Here is a 25,140-nt window from a genome sequence, read left to right on the forward strand (position 1 = left end):
GATAAACACCAGGTAAATGGATTTCAAATGAGCCATGTTATATCACCATTATAAACACAGATAAACACCAGGTAGATGGATTTCAAATGAGCCATGCTATATCACCATTATAAACACAGATAAGCACCAGGTAAATGGATTTCAAATGAGCCATGCTATATCACCATTATAAACACAGATAAGCACCAGGTAAATGGATTTCAAATGAGCCATGTTATATCACCATTATAAACACAGATAAGCACCAGGTAAATGGATTTCAAATGAGCCATGTTATATCACCATTATAAACACAGATAAGCACCAGGTAAATGGATTTCAAATGAGCCATGTTATATCACCATTATAAACATAGATAAACACCAGGTAAATGGATTTCAAATGAGCCATGCTATATCACCATTATAAACACCGATAAGCACCAGGTAAATGGATTTCAAATGAGCCATGCTATATCACCATTATAAACACAGATAAGCACCAGGTAGATGGATTTCAAATGAGCCATGCTATATCACCATTATAAACACAGATAAGCACCAGGTAGATGGATTTCAAATGAGCCATGCTATATCACCATTATAAACACAGATAAGCACCAGGTAGATGGATTTCAAATGAGCCATGCTATATCACCATTATAAACACAGATAAGCACCAGGTAGATGGATTTCAAATGAGCCATGTTATATCACCATTATAAACACAGATAAACACCAGGTAAATGGATTTCAAATGAGCCATGCTATATCACCATTATAAACACCGATAAGCACCAGGTAAATGGATTTCAAATGAGCCATGCTATATCACCATTATAAACACAGATAAGCACCAGGTAGATGGATTTCAAATGAGCCATGCTATATCACCATTATAAACACAGATAAGCACCAGGTAGATGGATTTCAAATGAGCCATGCTATATCACCATTATAAACACAGATAAGCACCAGGTAAATGGATTTCAAATGAGCCATGTTATATCACCATTATAAACACAGATAAACACCAGGTAAATGGATTTCAAATGAGCCATGCTATATCACCATTATAAACACCGATAAGCACCAGGTAAATGGATTTCAAATGAGCCATGCTATATCACCATTATAAACACAGATAAGCACCAGGTAGATGGATTTCAAATGAGCCATGCTATATCACCATTATAAACACAGATAAGCACCAGGTAGATGGATTTCAAATGAGCCATGCTATATCACCATTATAAACACAGATAAGCACCAGGTAGATGGATTTCAAATGAGCCATGCTATATCACCATTATAAACACCGATAAACACCAGGTAGATGGATTTCAAATGAGCCATGCTATATCACCATTATAAACACAGATAAACACCAGGTAAATGGATTTCAAATGAGCCATGCTATATCACCATTATAAACACAGATAAACACCAGGTAGATGGATTTCAAATGAGCCATGCTATATCACCATTATAAACACAGATAAACACCAGGTAAATGGATTTCAAATGAGCCATGCTATATCACCATTATAAACACAGATAAACACCAGGTAAATGGATTTCAAATGAGCCATGCTATATCACCATTATAAACACCGATAAACACCAGGTAGATGGATTTCAAATGAGCCATGCTATATCACCATTATAAACACAGATAAACACCAGGTAGATGGATTTCAAATGAGCCATGCTATATCACCATTATAAACACAGATAAACACCAGGTAGATGGATTTCAAATGAGCCATGCTATATCACCATTATAAACACAGATAAGCACCAGGTAAATGGATTTCAAATGAGCCATGTTATATCACCATTATAAACACAGATAAACACCAGGTAAATGGATTTCAAATGAGCCATGCTATATCACCATTATAAACACCGATAAGCACCAGGTAAATGGATTTCAAATGAGCCATGCTATATCACCATTATAAACACAGATAAGCACCAGGTAGATGGATTTCAAATGAGCCATGCTATATCACCATTATAAACACAGATAAGCACCAGGTAGATGGATTTCAAATGAGCCATGCTATATCACCATTATAAACACAGATAAGCACCAGGTAGATGGATTTCAAATGAGCCATGCTATATCACCATTATAAACACAGATAAACACCAGGTAAATGGATTTCAAATGAGCCATGCTATATCACCATTATAAACACAGATAAACACCAGGTAAATGGATTTCAAATGAGCCATGTTATATCACCATTATAAACACAGATAAACACCAGGTAAATGGATTTCAAATGAGCCATGTTATATCACCATTATAAACACAGATAAGCACCAGGTAGATGGATTTCAAATGAGCCATGCTATATCACCATTATAAACACCGATAAACACCAGGTAAATGGATTTCAAATGAGCCATGCTATATCACCATTATAAACACAGATAAACACCAGGTAGATGGATTTCAAATGAGCCATGCTATATCACCATTATAAACACAGATAAGCACCAGGTAGATGGATTTCAAATGAGCCATGCTATATCACCATTATAAACACAGATAAGCACCAGGTAAATGGATTTCAAATGAGCCATGCTATATCACCATTATAAACACAGATAAACACCAGGTAAATGGATTTCAAATGAGCCATGCTATATCACCATTATAAACACCGATAAACACCAGGTAAATGGATTTCAAATGAGCCATGCTATATCACCATTATAAACACAGATAAACACCAGGTAAATGGATTTCAAATGAGCCATGCTATATCACCATTATAAACACCGATAAACACCAGGTAAATGGATTTCAAATGAGCCATGCTATATCACCATTATAAACACAGATAAACACCAGGTAAATGGATTTCAAATGAGCCATGCTATATCACCATTATAAACACCGATAAACACCAGGTAGATGGATTTCAAATGAGCCATGCTATATCACCATTATAAACACAGATAAACACCAGGTAAATGGATTTCAAATGAGCCATGCTATATCACCATTATAAACACCGATAAGCACCAGGTAGATGGATTTCAAATGAGCCATGCTATATCACCATTATAAACACAGATAAACACCAGGTAAATGGATTTCAAATGAGCCATGCTATATCACCATTATAAACACAGATAAACACCAGGTAAATGGATTTCAAATGAGCCATGCTATATCACCATTATAAACACAGATAAACACCAGGTAAATGGATTTCAAATGAGCCATGCTATATCACCATTATAAACACCGATAAACACCAGGTAAATGGATTTCAAATGAGCCATGCTATATCACCATTATAAACACAGATAAACACCAGGTAGATGGATTTCAAATGAGCCATGCTATATCACCATTATAAACACCGATAAACACCAGGTAAATGGATTTCAAATGAGCCATGCTATATCACCATTATAAACACAGATAAACACCAGGTAGATGGATTTCAAATGAGCCATGCTATATCACCATTATAAACACAGATAAGCACCAGGTAAATGGATTTCAAATGAGCCATGCTATATCACCATTATAAACACAGATAAACACCAGGTAAATGGATTTCAAATGAGCCATGCTATATCACCATTATAAACACCGATAAACACCAGGTAAATGGATTTCAAATGAGCCATGCTATATCACCATTATAAACACAGATAAACACCAGGTAGATGGATTTCAAATGAGCCATGCTATATCACCATTATAAACACCGATAAACACCAGGTAAATGGATTTCAAATGAGCCATGCTATATCACCATTATAAACACAGATAAACACCAGGTAGATGGATTTCAAATGAGCCATGCTATATCACCATTATAAACACCGATAAACACCAGGTAGATGGATTTCAAATGAGCCATGCTATATCACCATTATAAACACAGATAAACACCAGGTAAATGGATTTCAAATGAGCCATGCTATATCACCATTATAAACACAGATAAGCACCAGGTAGATGGATTTCAAATGAGCCATGCTATATCACCATTATAAACACAGATAAACACCAGGTAAATGGATTTCAAATGAGCCATGCTATATCACCATTATAAACACAGATAAACACCAGGTAAATGGATTTCAAATGAGCCATGTTATATCACCATTATAAACACAGATAAACACCAGGTAAATGGATTTCAAATGAGCCATGCTATATCACCATTATAAACACAGATAAACACCAGGTAAATGGATTTCAAATGAGCCATGCTATATCACCATTATAAACACAGATAAACACCAGGTAAATGGATTTCAAATGAGCCATGCTATATCACCATTATAAACACCGATAAACACCAGGTAGATGGATTTCAAATGAGCCATGCTATATCACCATTATAAACACAGATAAGCACCAGGTAGATGGATTTCAAATGAGCCATGTTATATCACCATTATAAACACAGATAAACACCAGGTAAATGGATTTCAAATGAGCCATGCTATATCACCATTATAAACACAGATAAGCACCAGGTAGATGGATTTCAAATGAGCCATGCTATATCACCATTATAAACACAGATAAACACCAGGTAGATGGATTTCAAATGAGCCATGCTATATCACCATTATAAACACAGATAAACACCAGGTAAATGGATTTCAAATGAGCCATGCTATATCACCATTATAAACACAGATAAACACCAGGTAAATGGATTTCAAATGAGCCATGCTATATCACCATTATAAACACAGATAAACACCAGGTAAATGGATTTCAAATGAGCCATGCTATATCACCATTATAAACACAGATCAACACCAGGTAGATGGATTTCAAATGAGCCATGCTATATCACCATTATAAACACAGATAAACACCAGGTAAATGGATTTCAAATGAGCCATGCTATATCACCATTATAAACACAGATAAACACCAGGTAGATGGATTTCAAATGAGCCATGCTATATCACTGGAAAACAATATTTCTGAATACTATTTGTATTATCTTGACACTTACTACAAGAATATGTCCAGACATATTGGTCCCCTTTAATAAGACTAACAGCAGCCAGTGAAGGACTTCCATCAATCAGACAGACAGAAGACTAGTGTTCTGACTTCAGCAACCAAAATAGCACCCTATTCCCTACGCAGTGTACAGTATATTCCCCTTAGTGCTCTGGTCTAAAGTAGTGCATTATATGTAGGGAATAGGGTCCCATAGGGCTCTGGTCTAAAGTAGTGCACTATATAGGGAATAGGGTGCCATAGGGCTCTGGTCTAAAGTAGTGCACTATATATAGGGAATAGGGTGCCATAGGGCTCTGGTCTAAAGTAGTGCACTATATATAGGGAATAGGGTGCCATAGGGCTCTGGTCTAAAGTAGAGCACTATATAGGGAATAGGGTGCCATAGGGCTCTGGTCTAAAGTAGTGCACTATATATATGGAATAGAGTGCCATAGGGCTCTGGTCTAAAGTAGTGTACTATATAGGAAATAGGGTGCCATAGGGCTCTGGTCTAAAGTAGTGTACTATATAGGGAATAGGGTGCCATAGGGCTCTGGTCTAAAGTAGTGCACTATATAGGGAATAGAGTGCCATAGGGCTCTGGTCTAAAGTAGTGTACTATATAGGGAATAGGGTGCCATAGGGCTCTGGTCTAAAGTAGTGCACTATATAGGGAATAGGGTGCCATAGGGCTCTGGTCTAAAGTAGTGTACTATATAGGGAATAGGGTGCCATAGGGCTCTGGTCTAAAGTAGTGTACTATATAGGGAATAGGGTGCCATAGGGCTCTGGTCTAAAGTAGTGCACTATATAGGGAATAGAGTGCCATAGGGCTCTGGTCTAAAGTAGTGTACTATATAGGGAATAGGGTGCCATAGGGCTCTGGTCTAAAGTAGTGCACTATATATAGGGAATAGAGTGCCATAGGGCTCTGGTCTAAAGTAGTGCACTATATAGGGAATAGGGTGCCATAGGGCTCTGGTCTAAAGTAGTGCACTATATAGGGAATAGGGTCCCATAGGGCTCTGGTCTAAAGTAGTGCACTATATAGGGAATAGGGTGCCATAGGGCTCTGGTCTAAAGTAGTGCACTATATATAGGGAATAGGGAGCCATAGGGCTCTGGTCTAAAGTAGTGCACTATATAGGGAATAGGGTGCCATAGGGCTCTGGTCTAAAGTAGTGCACTATATAGGGAATAGGGTGCCATAGGGCTCTGGTCTAAAGTAGTGCACTATATATAGGGAATAGAGTGCCATAGGGCTCTGGTCTAAAGTAGTGCACTATATATAGGGAATAGGGAGCCATAGGGCTCTGGTCTAAAGTAGTGCACTATATAGGGAATAGGGTGCCATAGTGCTCTGGTCTAAAGTAGTGCACTATATAGGGAATAGGGTGCCATAGGGCTCTGGTCTAAAGTAGTGCACTATATAGGGAATAGGGAGCCATTCCTGGCGCACTCTAAGACTCATCTGCTCTAAGATAATTAGGTGAGCTTACATCAAGAGAAAACTGACAGAAATACATTAAGCTCCTATTCAGTTCACTAGATTAAGCTGTGACACAAATGGCACCCTATTCTCGTGTAGTGCACTACTTTAGACCAGGTAGCATAGGGAATAGGGTGCCATTATGGACGAGGACCCTGTCTCAGAGCAATCATCTTCCGGCTGTACCGGAGCTTAATAAAAACGGATGTTTAAATGTGTTTCATACTGTATGCAAACAGAGGAGGACGACACACTGCAAAGACATAGAACCAACCTGCTACACTTTAACATCATCAAATCAAACACATCATTTATTTAACAGAGATTATTAGTAGGGATGTGGCAGTAACTCATAAAACACTGGTTCTTGGTGGTATACTGCCCTCTAGTGGAGAAAGACCAATGTCCAGCTTCATGGGACTGATTCTGGTTCATACAAATGAATTGTTTCAATGAAAAAGTTTTGGATCCTGATTAAATAGTGGTGTCAGTATACTAGAGTGGATCCTAAGTGATTAAATAGTGGTGTCACTACACTAGAGTGGATCCTAAGTGATTAAATAGTGGTGTCAGTACACTAGAGTGGATCCTAAGTGATTAAATAGTGGTGTCAGAACACTAGAGTGGATCCTGATTAAATAGTGGTGTCAGCACACTAGAGTGGATCCTGATTAAATAGTGGTGTCAGTACACTAGAGTGGATCCTGATTAAATAGTGGTGTCAGTACACTAGAGTGTATCCTGATTAAATAGTGGTGTCAGTACACTAGAGTGGATCCTGATTAAATAGGTGTCAGTACACTAGAGTGGATCCTAAGTGATTAAATAGTGGTGTCAGTACACTAGAGTGGATCCTGATTAAATAGTGGTGTCAGCACACTAGAGTGGATCCTAAGTGATTAAATAGTGGTGTCAGTACACTAGAGTGGATCCTGATTAAATAGTGGTGTCAGTACACTAGAGTGGATCCTGATTAAATAGTGGTGTCAGTACACTAGAGTGGATCCTTAGTGATTAAATAGTGGTGTCAGTACACTAGAGTGGATCCTGATTAAATAGTGGTGTCAGTACACTAGAGTGGATCCTGATTAAATAGTGGTGTCAGTACACTAGAGTGGATCCTGATTAAATAGGTGTCAGTACACTAGAGTGGATCCTAAGTGATTAAATAGTGGTGTCAGTACACTAGAGTGGATCCTGATTAAATAGTGGTGTCAGCACACTAGAGTGGATCCTAAGTGATTAAATAGTGGTGTCAGTACACTAGAGTGGATCCTGATTAAATAGTGGTGTCAGTACACTAGAGTGGATCCTGATTAAATAGTGGTGTCAGTAAACTAGAGTGGATCCTAAGTGATTAAATAGTGGTGTCAGTACACTAGAGTGGATCCTAAGTGATTAAATAGTGGTGTCAGTACACTAGAGTGGATCCTAAGTGATTAAATAGTGGTGTCAGTACACTAGAGTGGATCCTGATTAAATAGTGGTGTCAGCACACTAGAGTGGATCCTAAGTGATTAAATAGTGGTGTCAGTACACTAGAGTGGATCCTGATTAAATAGTGGTGTCAGTACACTAGAGTGGATCCTGATTAAATAGTGGTGTCAGTAAACTAGAGTGGATCCTAAGTGATTAAATAGTGGTGTCAGTACACTAGAGTGGATCCTACATGATTAAATAGTGGTGTCAGCACACTAGAGTGGATCCTACATGATTAAATAGTGGTGTCAGTTCACTAGAGTGGATCCTGATTAAATAATGGTGTCACTACACTAGAGTAGATCCTAAGTGATTAAATAGTGGTGTCAGTACACTAGAGTGGATCCTGATTAAATAGTGGTGTCAGTACACTAGAGTGGATCCTTAGTGATTAAATAGTGGTGTCAGTACACTAGAGTGGATCCTGATTAAATAGTGGTGTCAGTACACTAGAGTGGATCCTGATTAAATAGTGGTGTCAGTACACTAGAGTGGATCCTGATTAAATAGTGGTGTCAGTACACTAGAGTGGATCCTGATTAAATAGTGGTGTCAGTACACTAGAGTGGATCCTGATTAAATAGTGGTGTCAGTACACTAGAGTGGATCCTGATTAAATAGTGGTGTCAGTACACTAGAGTGGATCCTAAGTGATTAAATAGTGGTGTCAGTACACTAGAGTGGATCCTAAGTGATTAAATAGTGATGTCAGTACACTAGAGTGGATCCTAAGTGATTAAATAGTGGTGTCAGTAAACTAGAGTGGATCCTGATTAAATAATGGTGTCACTACACTAGAGTAGATCCTGATTAAATAATGGTGTCACTACACTAGAGTAGATCCTAAGTGATTAAATAGTGGTGTCAGTACACTAGAGTGGATCCTGATTAAATAGTGGTGTCAGTACACTAGAGTGGATCCTAAGTCATTAAATAGTGGTGTCAGTACACTAGAGTGGATCCTGATTAAATAGTGGTGTCAGTACACTAGAGTGGATCCTAAGTCATTAAATAGTGGTGTCAGTACACTAGAGTGGATCCTGATTAAATAGTGGTGTCAGTACACTAGAGTGGATCCTGATTAAATAGTGGTGTCAGTACACTAGAGTGGATCCTAAGTGATTAAATAGTGGTGTCAGTACACTAGAGTGGATCCTAAGTGATTAAATAGTGGTGTCAGTACACTAGAGTGGATCCTACGTGATTAAATAGTGGTGTCAGTACACTAGAGTGGATCCTGATTAAATAGTGGTGTCAGTACACTAGAGTGGATCCTTAGTGATTAAATAGTGGTGTCAGTACACTAGTGTGGATCCTGATTAAATAGTGATGTCAGTACACTAGAGTGGATCCTGATTAAATAGTGGTGTCAGTACACTAGAGTGGATCCTGATTAAATAGTGGTGTCAGTAGACTAGAGTGGATCCTAAGTGATTAAATAGTGGTGTCAGTACACTAGAGTGGATCCTAAGTGATTAAATAGTGGTGTCAGTACACTAGAGTGGATCCTACATGATTAAATAGTGGTGTCAGCACACTAGAGTGGATCCTACATGATTAAATAGTGGTGTCAGTTCACTAGAGTGGATCCTGATTAAATAATGGTGTCACTACACTAGAGTAGATCCTAAGTGATTAAATAGTGGTGTCAGTACACTAGAGTGGATCCTGATTAAATAGTGGTGTCAGTACACTAGAGTGGATCCTTAGTGATTAAATAGTGGTGTCAGTACACTAGAGTGGATCCTGATTAAATAGTGGTGTCAGTACACTAGAGTGGATCCTGATTAAATAGTGGTGTCAGTACACTAGAGTGGATCCTGATTAAATAGTGGTGTCAGTACACTAGAGTGGATCCTGATTAAATAGTGGTGTCAGTACACTAGAGTGGATCCTGATTAAATAGTGGTGTCAGTACACTAGAGTGGATCCTGATTAAATAGTGGTGTCAGTACACTAGAGTGGATCCTGATTAAATAGTGGTGTCAGTACACTAGAGTGGATCCTGATTAAATAGTGGTGTCAGTACACTAGAGTGGATCCTGATTAAATAGTGGTGTCAGTACACTAGAGTGGATCCTGATTAAATAGTGGTGTCAGTACACTAGAGTGGATCCTAAGTGATTAAATAGTGGTGTCAGTACACTAGAGTGGATCCTAAGTGATTAAATAGTGGTGTCAGTACACTAGAGTGGATATGTTTGGATGACTTACCCTGATACTCCTCTTCCTCTTAGGCCACCTCTGCAACAGGTACATGCAGGCAACAAGTACATGCAGGTTACAAGCACAACACACTGTCACAGTTAGTAGAGGAACAAGAACATGCAAGTACATCTGTAGAATATGGTAGACATCATAGTTGGGGTCAATTCCATCAAACTCTGTCAAATCAGGAAGTTAAAACTCATTCTCATTTTCTTCAAAGCTTCTCTATGAGGAACAAATGGAATTGGAATTTCAGTTGACTTCCTGAATTGACTGAACTGAAAAGGAATTGACCCCAAGCCTGTTAGATATGGTATATTGTATTGTCTAGTTCCTTACAGAGTTCCTCTCGTTGTCTCTATTCCTAAGAGAGAGAGACATGTCCAGCATGATGACTCCCATGTCCTCCTCCAGACTGTTGGGGTCGTCCAGACGCACGGACAGCTCACACACCCTAGGGATACAACAGGGTTAGCTTAGCATAAAACATGGTTCAGTTAGCCTGGGTTAGCTTAGCATAGTCACTATTCAGTTAGCCTGGGTTAGTTCAGCTCGGGCTGTGACAGACAGATGGACGATGGGGGGTTTGTACATTTTTTCACATGGATATGCTTCTTAATAAAAAACCTTCTTGAAACAAGTCATTACACTTTGTTATGCCAGATTGGAGATGATCTGTCTCATTATGAAGAAATGCCAGATTGGAGATGATCTCATTATGAAGAAATGCCAGATTGGAGATGATCAGTCTCATTATGAAGAAATGCCAGATTGGAGATGATCAGTCTCATTATGAAGAAATGCCAGATTGGAGATGATCTCATTATGAAGAAATGCCAGATTGGAGATGATCAGTCTCATTATGAAGAAATGCCAGATTGGAGATGATCTGTCTCATTATGAAGAAATGCCAGGTTGGAGATTATCTCTGTCTCATTATGAAGAAATGCCAGATTGGAGATGATCTGCCTCATTATGAAGAAATGCCAGGTTGGAGAGAATCAGTCTCATTATGAAGAAATGCCAGATTGGAGATGATCTGTCTCATTATGAAGAAATGCCAGATTGGAGATGATCTGTCTCATTATGAAGAAATGCCAGGTTGGAGATTATCTCTGTCTCATTATGAAGAAATGCCAGGTTGGAGATGATCTGTCTCATTATGAAGAAATGCCAGATTGGAGATGATCTCATTATGAAGAAATGCCAGATTGGAGATGATCTCATTATGAAGAAATGCCAGATTGGAGAGAATCAGTCTCATTATGAAGAAATGCCAGATTGGAGAGAATCAGTCTCATTATGAAGAAATGCCAGGTTGGAGATGATCAGTCTCATTATGAAGAAATGCCAGATTGGAGATGATCTGTCTCATTATGAAGAAATGCCAGATTGGAGATGATCTGTCTCATTATGAAGAAATGCCAGGTTGGAGATGATCTGTCTCATTATGAAGAAATGCCAGGTTGGAGATGATCTGTCTCATTATGAAGAAATGCCAGATTGGAGATGATCTGTCTCATTATGAAGAAATGCCAGATTGGAGATGATCTGTCTCATTATGAAGAAATGCCAGATTGGAGATGATCTGTCTCATTATGAAGAAATGCCAGATTGGAGATGATCTGTCTCATTATGAAGAAATGCCAGGTTGGAGAGAATCAGCCTCATTATGAAGAAATGCCAGATTGGAGATGGTCTCATTATGAAGAAATGCCAGATTGGAGATGGTCTCATTATGAAGAAATGCCAGGTTGGAGATTATCAGTCTCATTATGAAGAAATGCCAGATTGGAGATGATCTGTCTCATTATGAAGAAATGCCAGATTGGAGATGGTCTCATTATGAAGAAATGCCAGGTTGGAGATTATCAGTCTCATTATGAAGAAATGCCAGGTTGGAGATGATCTGTCTCATTATGAAGAAATGCCAGATTGGAGATGATCAGTCTCATTATGAAGAAATGCCAGATTGGAGATGATCTGTCTCATTATGAAGAAATGCCAGGTTGGAGATGATCTGTCTCATTATGAAGAAATGCCAGATTGGAGATGATCAGTCTCATTATGAAGAAATGCCAGATTGGAGATGATCTGTCTCATTATGAAGAAATGCCAGATTGGAGAGAATCAGTCTCATTATGAAGAAATGCCAGGTTGGAGAGAATCAGTCTCATTATGAAGAAATGCCAGATTGGAGATGATCAGTCTCATTATGAAGAAATGCCAGGTTGGAGATGATCTGTCTCATTATGAAGAAATGCCAGGTTGGAGATGATCTGTCTCATTATGAAGAAATGCCAGATTGGAGATGATCTGTCTCATTATGAAGAAATGCCAGATTGGAGATGATCTGTCTCATTATGAAGAAATGCCAGGTTGGAGATGATCTGTCTCATTATGAAGAAATGCCAGGTTGGAGATGATCTGTCTCATTATGAAGAAATGCCAGATTGGAGATGATCTGTCTCATTATGAAGAAATGCCAGGTTGGAGATGATCTCATTATGAAGAAATGCCAGATTGGAGATGATCTGTCTCATTATGAAGAAATGCCAGGTTGGAGAGAATCAGCCTCATTATGAAGAAATGCCAGGTTGGAGATGATCTGTCTCATTATGAAGAAATGCCAGGTTGGAGAGAATCAGTCTCATTATGAAGAAATGCCAGATTGGAGATGATCTGTCTCATTATGAAGAAATGCCAGGTTGGAGATGATCAGTCTCATTATGAAGAAATGCCAGGTTGGAGATGATCTGTCTCATTATGAAGAAATGCCAGGTTGGAGAGAATCAGTCTCATTATGAAGAAATGCCAGATTGGAGATGATCTGTCTCATTATGAAGAAATGCCAGATTGGAGATGATCTGTCTCATTATGAAGAAATGCCAGGTTGGAGATGATCTGTCTCATTATGAAGAAATGCCAGATTGGAGATGATCTGTCTCATTATGAAGAAATGCCAGATTGGAGATGATCTGTCTCATTATGAAGAAATGCCAGATTGGAGATGATCAGTCTCATTATGAAGAAATGCCAGGTTGGAGATGATCTGTCTCATTATGAAGAAATGCCAGGTTGGAGAGAATCAGTCTCATTATGAAGAAATGCCAGGTTGGAGATGATCTGTCTCATTATGAAGAAATGCCAGGTTGGAGATGATCTGTCTCATTATGAAGAAATGCCAGATTGGAGATGATCTGTCTCATTATGAAGAAATGCCAGGTTGGAGATGATCAGTCTCATTATGAAGAAATGCCAGGTTGGAGATGATCTGTCTCATTATGAAGAAATGCCAGGTTGGAGAGAATCAGTCTCATTATGAAGAAATGCCAGATTGGAGATGATCTGTCTCATTATGAAGAAATGCCAGGTTGGAGATGATCTGTCTCATTATGAAGAAATGCCAGGTTGGAGATGATCTGTCTCATTATGAAGAAATGCCAGATTGGAGATGATCAGTCTCATTATGAAGAAATGCCAGATTGGAGAGAATCAGTCTCATTATGAAGAAATGCCAGGTTGGAGAGAATCAGTCTCATTATGAAGAAATGCCAGGTTGGAGATGATCTGTCTCATTATGAAGAAATGCCAGATTGGAGAGAATCAGTCTCATTATGAAGAAATGCCAGGTTGGAGAGAATCAGTCTCATTATGAAGAAATGCCAGATTGGAGATGATCTGTCTCATTATGAAGAAATGCCAGATTGGAGATGATCTGTCTCATTATGAAGAAATGCCAGATTGGAGATGATCAGTCTCATTATGAAGAAATGCCAGGTTGGAGAGAATCAGCCTCATTATGAAGAAATGCCAGGTTGGAGAGAATCAGCCTCATTATGAAGAAATGCCAGGTTGGAGATGATCTGTCTCATTATGAAGAAATGCCAGATTGGAGATGATCTGTCTCATTATGAAGAAATGCCAGATTGGAGATGATCTGTCTCATTATGAAGAAATGCCAGATTGGAGATGATCTGTCTCATTATGAAGAAATGCCAGGTTGGAGATGATCTGTCTCATTATGAAGAAATGCCAGGTTGGAGAGAATCAGTCTCATTATGAAGAAATGCCAGATTGGAGATGATCTGTCTCATTATGAAGAAATGCCAGGTTGGAGAGAATCAGCCTCATTATGAAGAAATGCCAGATTGGAGATGGTCTCATTATGAAGAAATGCCAGGTTGGAGATGATCTGTCTCATTATGAAGAAATGCCAGGTTGGAGATGATCTGTCTCATTATGAAGAAATGCCAGGTTGGAGAGAATCAGCCTCATTATGAAGAAATGCCAGGTTGGAGAGAATCAGCCTCATTATGAAGAAATGCCAGATTGGAGAGAATCAGCCTCATTATGAAGAAATGCCAGATTGGAGAGAATCAGTCTCATTATGAAGAAATGCCAGGTTGGAGAGAATCAGCCTCATTATGAAGAAATGCCAGGTTGGAGATTATCTGTCTCATTATGAAGAAATGCCAGGTTGGAGAGAATCAGCCTCATTATGAAGAAATGCCAGGTTGGAGATTATCAGTCTCATTATGAAGAAATGCCAGGTTGGAGAGAATCAGTCTCATTATGAAGAAATGCCAGGTTGGAGATTATCAGTCTCATTATGAAGAAATGCCAGGTTGGAGAGAATCAGTCTCATTATGAAGAAATGCCAGGTTGGAGATTATCTCTGTCTCATTATGAAGAAATGCCAGGTTGGAGATCATCTCTGTCTCATTATGAAGAAATGCCAGGTTGGAGAGAATCAGTCTCATTATGAAGAAATGCCAGGTTGGAGATGATCTGTCTCATTATGAAGAAATGCCAGATTGGAGATGATCTGTCTCATTATGAAGAAATGCCAGGTTGGAGAGAATCAGTCTCATTATGAAGAAATGCCAGATTGGAGATGATCTGTCTCATTATGAAGAAATGCCAGGTTGGAGATGATCTGTCTCATTATGAAGAAATGCCAGATTGGAGATGATCAGTCTCATTATGAAGAAATGCCAGGTTGGAGATGATCAGTCTCATTATGAAGAAATGCCAGGTTGGAGATGATCTGTCTCATTATGAAGAAATGCCAGGTTGGAGATGATCTGTCTCATTATGAAGAAATGCCAGATTGGAGATGATCTGTCTCATTATGAAGAAATGCCAGATTGGAGAGAATCAGTCTCATTATGAAGAAATGCCAGATTGGAGATGATCTGTCTCATTATGAAGAAATGCCAGGTTGGAGATGATCTGTCTCATTATGAAGAAATGCCAGATTGGAGATGATCTGTCTCATTATGAAGAAATGCCAGGTTGGAGATGATCTGTCTCATTATGAAGAAATGCCAGATTGGAGATGATCTGTCTCATTATGAAGAAATGCCAGGTTGGAGATGATCAGTCTCATTATGAAGAAATGCCAGATTGGAGATGATCTGTCTCATTATGAAGAAATGCCAGGTTGGAGATGATCTGTCTCATTATGAAGAAATGCCAGGTTGGAGATGATCTGTCTCATTATGAAGAAATGCCAGATTGGAGATGATCTCATTATGAAGAAATGCCAGATTGGAGATGATCTGTCTCATTATGAAGAAATGCCAGATTGGAGATGATCTGTCTCATTATGAAGAAATGCCACGTTGGAGATGATCTGTCTCATTATGAAGAAATGCCAGATTGGAGATGATCTGTCTCATTATGAAGAAATGCCAGATTGGAGATGATCTGTCTCATTATGAAGAAATGCCAGATTGGAGATGATCTGTCTCATTATGAAGAAATGCCAGATTGGAGATGATCTGTCTCATTATGAAGAAATGCCAGGTTGGAGATGATCTGTCTCATTATGAAGAAATGCCAGATTGGAGATGATCTGTCTCATTATGAAGAAATGCCACGTTGGAGATGATCTGTCTCATTATGAAGAAATGCCAGATTGGAGATGATCTGTCTCATTATGAAGAAATGCCAGGTTGGAGATGATCTGTCTCATTATGAAGAAATGCCAGATTGGAGATGATCTGTCTCATTATGAAGAAATGCCAGGTTGGAGATGATCAGTCTCATTATGAAGAAATGCCAGATTGGAGATGATCTGTCTCATTATGAAGAAATGCCAGATTGGAGATGATCAGTCTCATTATGAAGAAATGCCAGATTGGAGATGATCTGTCTCATTATGAAGAAATGCCAGATTGGAGATGATCTGTCTCATTATGAAGAAATGCCAGATTGGAGATGATCAGTCTCATTATGAAGAAATGCCAGGTTGGAGATGGTCTCATTATGAAGAAATGCCAGATTGGAGATGATCTGTCTCATTATGAAGAAATGCCAGATTGGAGATGGTCTCATTATGAAGAAATGCCAGGTTGGAGATGATCAGTCTCATTATGAAGAAATGCCAGATTGGAGATGATCTGTCTCATTATGAAGAAATGCCAGATTGGAGAGAATCAGTCTCATTATGAAGAAATGCCAGGTTGGAGATGATCTGTCTCGTTATGAAGAAATGCCAGATTGGAGATGATCAGTCTCATTATGAAGAAATGCCAGATTGGAGATGATCTGTCTCATTATGAAGAAATGCCAGGTTGGAGAGAATCAGTCTCATTATGAAGAAATGCCAGGTTGGAGATGATCAGTCTCATTATGAAGAAATGCCAGGTTGGAGAGAATCAGTCTCATTATGAAGAAATGCCAGGTTGGAGAGAATCAGTCTCATTATGAAGAAATGCCAGGTTGGAGATGATCAGTGTTATTTCCGTATTGACAACATTAACGGCATCAGAATACTTGTGTGTATTGACGTGTGTAACTGATAGATACACACAGCAGGTGTTAATGTTTTACATGTGTAAGATTACTTTACTGATCATATTGCACTGTAAACTGAGATGAGTTCCGGTTGCTGCCTCTCTAACCTCTCACCTCTCTAACCTCTAGGTTACCTGCTGCCAGAGTTACAACAATCAATATCTCCTGAAAATTGTGACATTTTAAAATGTGTCACTCACTTTTCCATCTCCAGATCACTGAGGAGAATGTAGCTGGATCCCATGAAGTCATCCATGGTCAGATCCCGGTCATACACCTGCAAGGTAGACCACATGAAGATGCTTAATGAAGAGTGAAACAGAACAAAGAGCAGAAACACTCGTCTGACCAGAACGGCCCCTACTGGGCCCCACACATGAGGTATGTCCTAACCCCTACCTTAATATACAGTCTCTGGTCCAGGTCTCTGACAGGGAAAGAGAAGGACTCGTTCCATGTTGGGTTGAGGTTCTTATAAACAACTTTGCTCTTGTATAGTGTCTTCCCATCCAGTTTAAACTTCACGTAAGGATCACTTGTACCTGAGAACGGACAAAACACAGAGAAGGAATATCTCTATGAGAGGACAGATTACTTCATCATACACTATGGACTGGATTTAATGTAATTATTATGGGGTGGCCTCAGTGGCCTAGTGGTTAGTGTGTCTGTGCACTGAGGTTGGAAGGTTGGTGAGAGTGAACTCGCAGTCTCCATCTCCTTGTACTGTGTAACATGTGTATCCTGTGCATATGACTAATAAACTGGCTCTTGGTTAATGATTAATGGAATGTAAACAATAAGCAGGAAGAGATTTCACTGAGAGTCAGGAAGAAAAACATGATTCCTCTCCATCTCAACACAACGTCAGTGGGCTCAATACTCTACATTCAGTCATCTTCCAGCTCACATCTCAAGTCATGTCTGAGTACTGAGAGAGTTTCTTCCAGAGGAAGTGGTTTTGATGATGGGCTCAATGTGAGACGGCACAGTTTCCTAAGAGAACCAGTCACGACAACTCAGTATCCGTGGTGCAACATTTAGAAGAGCATTGGTGAAAACCGTCAACTGTTAAGAGGAGTCAATATCTTCACTACTCTAGACATGAACAGTATCTTCACTACTCTAGATATGGATAATATCTTCACTACTCTAGACATGAACAATATCTTCACTACCCTAGAAATGAACAATATCTTCACTACTCTAGACGTGAACAATATCTTCACTACTCTAGACATGAACAGTATTTTCACTACTCTAGACATGAACAGTATCTTCACTACCCTAGACATGAACAGTATCTTCACTACTCTAGACATGAACAGTATCTTCACTACCCTAGACATGAACAGTATCTTCACTACTCTAGACATGAACAGGAGATAATATCTTCACTACCCTAGAGATGAACAGTATCTTCACTACCCTAGACATGAACAGTATTTTCACTACTCGAGACATGAACAGTATCTTCACTACCCTAGACATGAACAGTATCTTCACTACCCTAGAAATGAACAGTATTTTCACTACCCTAGACATGAACAGTATCTTCACTACTCTAGACATGAACAGTATTTTCACTACTCTAGACATGAACAGTATTTTCACTACTCTAGACATGAACAGTATTTTCACTACTCTAGACATGAACAGTATCTTCACTACCCTAGACATGAACAGTATCTTCACTACCCTAGACATGAACAGGAGATAATATCTTCACTACCCTAGACATGAACAGTATCTTCACTACTCTAGACATGAACAGTATCTTCACTACTCTAGACATGAACAGTATCTTCACTACTCTAGACATGAACAGTATCTTCACTACCCTAGACATGAACAGTATCTTCACTACTCTAGACATGAACAGTATTTTCACTACTCTAGACATGAACAGTATCTTCACTACACTAGACATGAACAGTATCTTCACTACACATGAACAGTATCTTCACTACTCTAGACATGAACAGTATCTTCACTACTCTAGACATGAACAGTCTCTTCACTACTCTAGACATGAACAGTCTCTTCACTACTCTAGACATGAACAGTATCTTCACTACTCTAGACATGAACAGTATCTTCACTACTCTAGACATGAACAGTATCTTCACTACTTTAGACATGAACAGGAGACAATATCTTCACTACTCTAGACATGAACAGTAGCTTCACTACTCTAGACACGAACAGTATCTTCACTACTCTAGACATGAACAGGAGACAATATTTTCACTACTCTAGACATGAACAGTATCTTCACTACTCTAGACATGAACAGGAGACAATATCTTCACTACTCTAGACATGAACAGTATCTCCACTAGTCTAGACATGAACAGTATCTTCACTACCCTAGACATGAACAATATCTTCACTACTCTAGACATGAACAGTATCTTCACTACACTAGACATGAACAGTATCTTCACTACTCTAGACATGAACAGTATTTTCACTACTCTAGACATGAACAGTATCTTCACTACTCTAGACATGAACAGTATCTTCACTACCCTAGACATGAACAGTATCTTCACTACCCTAGACATGAACAGGAGATAAAATCTTCACTACCCTAGACATGAACAGTATCTTCACTACTCTAGACATGAACAGTATCTTCACTACTCTAGACATGAACAGTATCTTCACTACTCTAGACATGAACAGTATCTTCACTACCCTAGACATGAACAGTATCTTCACTACTCTAGACATGAACAGTATTTTCACTACTCTAGACATGAACAGTATCTTCACTACACTAGACATGAACAGTATCTTCACTACACATGAACAGTATCTTCACTACTCTAGACATGAACAGTATCTTCACTACTCTAGACATGAACAGTATCTTCACTACTCTAGACATGAACAGTATCTTCACTACTCTAGACATGAACAGGAGACAATATCTTCACTACTCTAGACATGAACAGTATCTTCACTACTCTAGACATGAACAGTATCTTCACTACTCTAGACATGAACAGGAGACAATATCTTCACTACTCTAGACATGAACAGTATCTTCACTACTCTAGACATGAACAGGAGACAATATCTTCACTACTCTAGACATGAACAGTATCTTCACTAGTCTAGACATGAACAGTATCTTCACTACCCTAGACATGAACAATATCTTCACTACTCTAGACATGAACAGTATCTTCACTACACTAGACATGAACAATATCTTCACTAGTCTAGACATGAACAGTATCTTCACTACTCTAGACATGAACAGGAGACAATATCTGCACTACTCTAGACATGAACAGGAGACAATATCTTCACTACTCTAGACATGAACAGTATCTTCACTACTCTAGACATGAACAGGAGACAATATCTTCACTACTCTAGACATGAACAGTATCTTCACTACTCTAGACATGAACAGGAGACAATATCTTCACTACTCTAGACATGAACAGGAGACAATATCTTCACTACTCTAGACATGAACAGTATCTTCACTACTCTAGACATGAACAGTATCTTCACTACTCTAGACATGAACAGTATCTTCACAACCCTAGACATGAACAGTATCTTCACTACTCTAGACATGAACAGTATCTTCACTACTCTAGACATGAACAGGAGACAATATCTTCACTACTCTAGACATGAACAGGAGACAATATATTCACTACTCTAGACATGAACAGTATCTTCACTACTCTAGACATGAACAGTATCTTCACTACTCTATTTATTTATTTATTTACCTTTATTTAACCAGGTAGGCAAGTTGAGAACAAGTTCTCATTTACAATTGCGACCTGGCCAAGATAAAGCAAAGCAGTTCGACAGATAAAACGACACAGAGTTACACATGAAGTAAAAACAAACATACAGTCAATAATGCAGTATAAACAAGTCTATATACAATGTGAGCAAATGAGGTGAGAAGGGAGGTAAAGGCAAAAAAGGCCATGATGGCAAAGTAAATACAATATAGCAAGTAAAATACTGGAATGGTAGTTTTGCAATGGAAGAATGTGCAAAGTAGAAATAAAAATAATGGGGTGCAAAGGAGCAAAATAAATAAATAAATTAAAATTAAATACAGTTGGGAAAGAGGTAGTTGTTTGGGCTAAATTATAGGTGGGCTATGTACAGGTGCAGTAATCTGTGAGCTGCTCTGACAGTTGGTGCTTAAAGCTAGTGAGGGAGATAAGTGTTTCCAGTTTCAGAGATTTTTGTAGTTCGTTCCAGTCATTGGCAGCAGAGAACTGGAAGGAGAGGCGGCCAAAGAAAGAATTGGTTTTGGGGGTGACTAGAGAGATATACCTGCTGGAGCGTGTGCTACAGGTGGGAGATGCTATGGTGACCAGCGAGCTGAGATAAGGGGGGACTTTACCTAGCAGGGTCTTGTAGATGACATGGAGCCAGTGGGTTTGGCGACGAGTATGAAGCGAGGGCCAGCCAACGAGAGCGTACAGGTCGCAATGGTGGGTAGTATATGGGGCTTTGGTGATAAAACGGATTGCACTGTGATAGACTGCATCCAATTTGTTGAGTAGGGTATTGGAGGCTATTTTGTAAATGACATCGCCAAAGTCGAGGATTGGTAGGATGGTCAGTTTTACAAGGGTATGTTTGGCAGCATGAGTGAAGGATGCTTTGTTGCGAAATAGGAAGCCAATTCTAGATTTAACTTTGGACTTCTAGACATGAACAGTATCTTCACAACCCTAGACATGAACAGTATCTTCACTACTCTAGACATGAACAGGAGACAATATCTTCACTACTCTAGAAATGTACAACGCACGACTTCCACCAGACGAAAAAGCAAAGAAGAACATTGGGCCTTCTCAATGCAGTCACTGGTAACATTAACACTGTGCCTTCTCAATGCAGTCACTGGTAACATTAACACTGGGCCTTCTCAATGCAGTCACTGGTAACATTAACACTGTGCCTTCTCAATGCAGTCACTGGTAACATTAACACTGTGCCTTCTCAATGCAGTCACTGGTAACATTAACACTGGGCCTTCTCAATGCAGTCACTGGTAACATTAACACTGGGCCTTCTCAATGCAGTCACTGGTAACATTAACACTGGGCCTTCTCAATGCAGTCACTGGTAACATTAACACTGGGCCTTCTCAATGCAGTCACTGGTAACATTAACACTGTGCCTTCTCAATGCAGTCACTGGTAACATTAACACTGTGCCTTCTCAATACAGTCACTGGTAACATTAACACTGTGCCTTCTCAATGCAGTCACTGGTAACATTAACACTGGGCCTTCTCAATGCAGTCACTGGTAACATTAACACTGTGCCTTCTCAATGCAGTCACTGGTAACATTAACACTGTGCCTTCTCAATGCTGTCACTGGTAACATTAACACTGGGCCTTCTCAATGCAGTCACTGGTAACATTAACACTGGGCCTTCTCAATGCAGTCACTGGTAACATTAACACTGTGCCTTTTCAATGCAGTCACTGGTAACATTAACACTGGGCCTTCTCAATGCAGTCACTGGTAACATTAACACTGTGCCTTCTCAATGCAGTCACTGGTAACATTAACACTGTGCCTTCTCAATGCAGTCACTGGTAACATTAACACTGTGCCTTCTCAATGCAGCCACTGGTAACATTAACACTGTGCCTTCTCAATGCAGTCACTGGTAACATTACCACTGTGCCTTCTCAATGCAGCCACTGGTAACATTAACACTGTGCCTTCTCAATGCAGCCACTGGTAACATTAACACTGTGCCTTCTCAATGCAGCCACTGGTAACATTAACACTGTGCCTTCTCAATGCAGTTGCTGTGCTCGTATTATAAAGGAGAACTATCGCCTTATGGTGTGGATAGTCGTGTTGCAAGCCCAGCTTCAGATACAATCGTTATGCAAGAGTCATTTCAGTGTAGCAAAGGATGAAACAGTGTCTGTGCCACCAGTAAGTACACTAATCTCTGGCCTCCACAAATAGGACCAGGCCTGGTCAGTCAGTGTAGTCAGCTCAGCTATCCCCATTGAGACCGTGTCTGTGCCTCGATCTAAGTTGGGCAAACTAAACATGACGGTGTTCGCCTTAGCAATCTCACTGGAATAAAGACCTACATTCTTGTAATTATTGAAAGAGATTGTGATACCTCACATCTCTTAATGTTATATCCCTCACTTCCATGGCAGTTATAGTCAATGAACTAATCACTGATCATAATCTTGATGTGATTGGCCTGACTGAAACATGGCTTAAGCCTGATGAATTTACTGTGTTAAATGAGGCCTCACCTCCTGGCTACACTAGTGACCATATCCCCTATATATTGTTTTTAATTTTATGACTGCATTATCAATTACTGGAACTTCTAGTCATGAAATCTATGCAGCCTACTCAATGACTTTTTATAGCTACTGTTTACAGGCCTCCTGGGCCATATACAGCGTTCCTCACTGAGTTCCCTGAATTCCTATCGGACCTCGTAGTCATGGCAGATAATATTCACATTTTGGTAACTTCAATATTTACATGGAAAAGTCCACAGGTCTCTAACGACTAGGTTTTATGTGTTATAAAGTCTAATAACAGCGTTACCACAGAGGTCTCTGATGACCAGGTTTTATGTGTTATAAAGTCTAATAACAGCGTTACCACAGAGGTCTCTGATGACCAGGTTTTATGTGTTATGAAGTGTAATAACAGTCTTACCACAGCGGTCTCTGATGACCAGGTTTTATGTGTTATAAAGTCTAATAACAGCGTTACCACAGAGGTCTCTGATGACCAGGTTTTATGTGTTATAAAGTCTAATAACAGCGTTACCACAGAGGTCTCTGACCAGGTTTTATGTGTTATGAAGTGTAATAACAGTCTTACCACAGCGGTCTCTGATGACCAGGTTGCGTCCTTCCTTCAGGTTGATAGAGAGGAGGTAGGACCTCTGGGACTCTCTGGTGCTGTCGGATACACTCAGCATCTCAGTAGGACTCCCCATCTCAAACTGTTGGAGTACATAGATGATGGAAACACTTGAGCATATGAGGGATACAAAGTATATTGAAAGCTGTAACCACAGGTGTGGTTCCTGAGTTCACAAGCCATTAACACATCCCATCATGCTTAGGGTCTTTTTTTTCTCCAAGGTGGCATAGCAGTTCAGACGTCTTTTGTCCTCGTCTTGTCGTGTCCTGTATATATATATATTTACAACTTTTTCACATACATTTTATTTTTATTTTCCATCAACTCATCTTCAAAACACTCTCCTGCAACCCGCCTCACCAATGTATATTTATAAAAAAGTATTATTTACCTCAGATCTGTAATCCTCCAAGAAGCTAGCCAGAAACTCCAAGAAGCTAGCCTGAAACTAGCCAGAAGCTAATCCAGAAGCTAGTTCAGAAGCTAGTTAGCTCCTTTACTGGCAAATCGTTAATATTCAGCTAACCACGGTTTGTGGTCATCAGCTATCCTTTAGCTCGAAAATCTATCGGCAGTTCTGTACGGCGCAGCGCGGCTCGGAACGGAACATACCGGACCAATTTTTCTCTCCATGTCCCTGGATTTCGACTGCTCTCTGGACATTCATACCCGGATCTCACAGCTAGCTAGCTGCTATCCGTGTGACTATCGGCCTTCGTCGATTCCGGAGCAAACATCAATTATTCCGGAGCTAGCAAGCTCCGTCAATCACTCCTGAGTTCCATCAATCACACCTGGGCTGCAGTCACCTATCCGGACCCGTTTTACTGCCTTCGCGGAGCCCCACCGGGCCTTCACAACTGGACTGCCGACGTTATCTACCCGAAGGAGTTATTCGGCTGGCTCCTCCGTCGCGACGTTACCTGAACGCCCATCTGCGGCCTGCTAACCGTTAGCTGTCTTACCGGCTGCTATCTGAATAGACAATCGGACAATTTTTTTATTTTTTATTTTTATTTTTATTTTTTATTATTATTATTATGTTTTCTTCTTGGGCCTCTATAACTATATCTATTGTTTTTATTTTTGTTGTTGTTGTGTGATTTGGATTAATCCCCTCTACCACACGGAACCCCACTAATCTACTGACGGAACGTAAGGGGTGGCTAACAACAGACCTCCATCCTATGCTAGCTTGCTACCGATGCCCTGGCTAGCTGTCTAAATCACCAACCAACCTCTCCACTCACC

At 39.6% G+C, this 25,140-nt stretch overlaps 1 protein-coding gene across 2 annotated transcripts in view; it reads right to left on the reverse strand.

Moving 5' to 3' along the window:
* Nucleotides 1–25,140, reverse strand: part of LOC116359664 (multiple C2 and transmembrane domain-containing protein 2) — a 137,086-nt gene that overhangs the window by 39,695 nt on the left and 72,251 nt on the right. Inside the window, exons 4-8 of one of the 2 annotated variants that reach the window (XM_031812892.1) lie at nt 23,845–23,968; nt 17,363–17,505; nt 17,164–17,240; nt 10,499–10,613; nt 10,166–10,195 (exon numbers count right to left, since the gene is read on the reverse strand). In XM_031812892.1, coding sequence (XP_031668752.1) covers nt 10,166–10,195; nt 10,499–10,613; nt 17,164–17,240; nt 17,363–17,505; nt 23,845–23,968 — 489 coding nt within the window. The remainder of the gene's footprint in view (nt 1–10,165; nt 10,196–10,498; nt 10,614–17,163; nt 17,241–17,362; nt 17,506–23,844; nt 23,969–25,140) is intronic. The other variant, XM_031812893.1, reaches the window with a different exon arrangement.

The sequence above is a fragment of the Oncorhynchus kisutch genome, unplaced genomic scaffold (assembly GCF_002021735.2).
Source record: "Oncorhynchus kisutch isolate 150728-3 unplaced genomic scaffold, Okis_V2 Okis03b-Okis08b_hom, whole genome shotgun sequence".
NCBI lineage: Eukaryota > Metazoa > Chordata > Actinopteri > Salmoniformes > Salmonidae > Oncorhynchus > Oncorhynchus kisutch.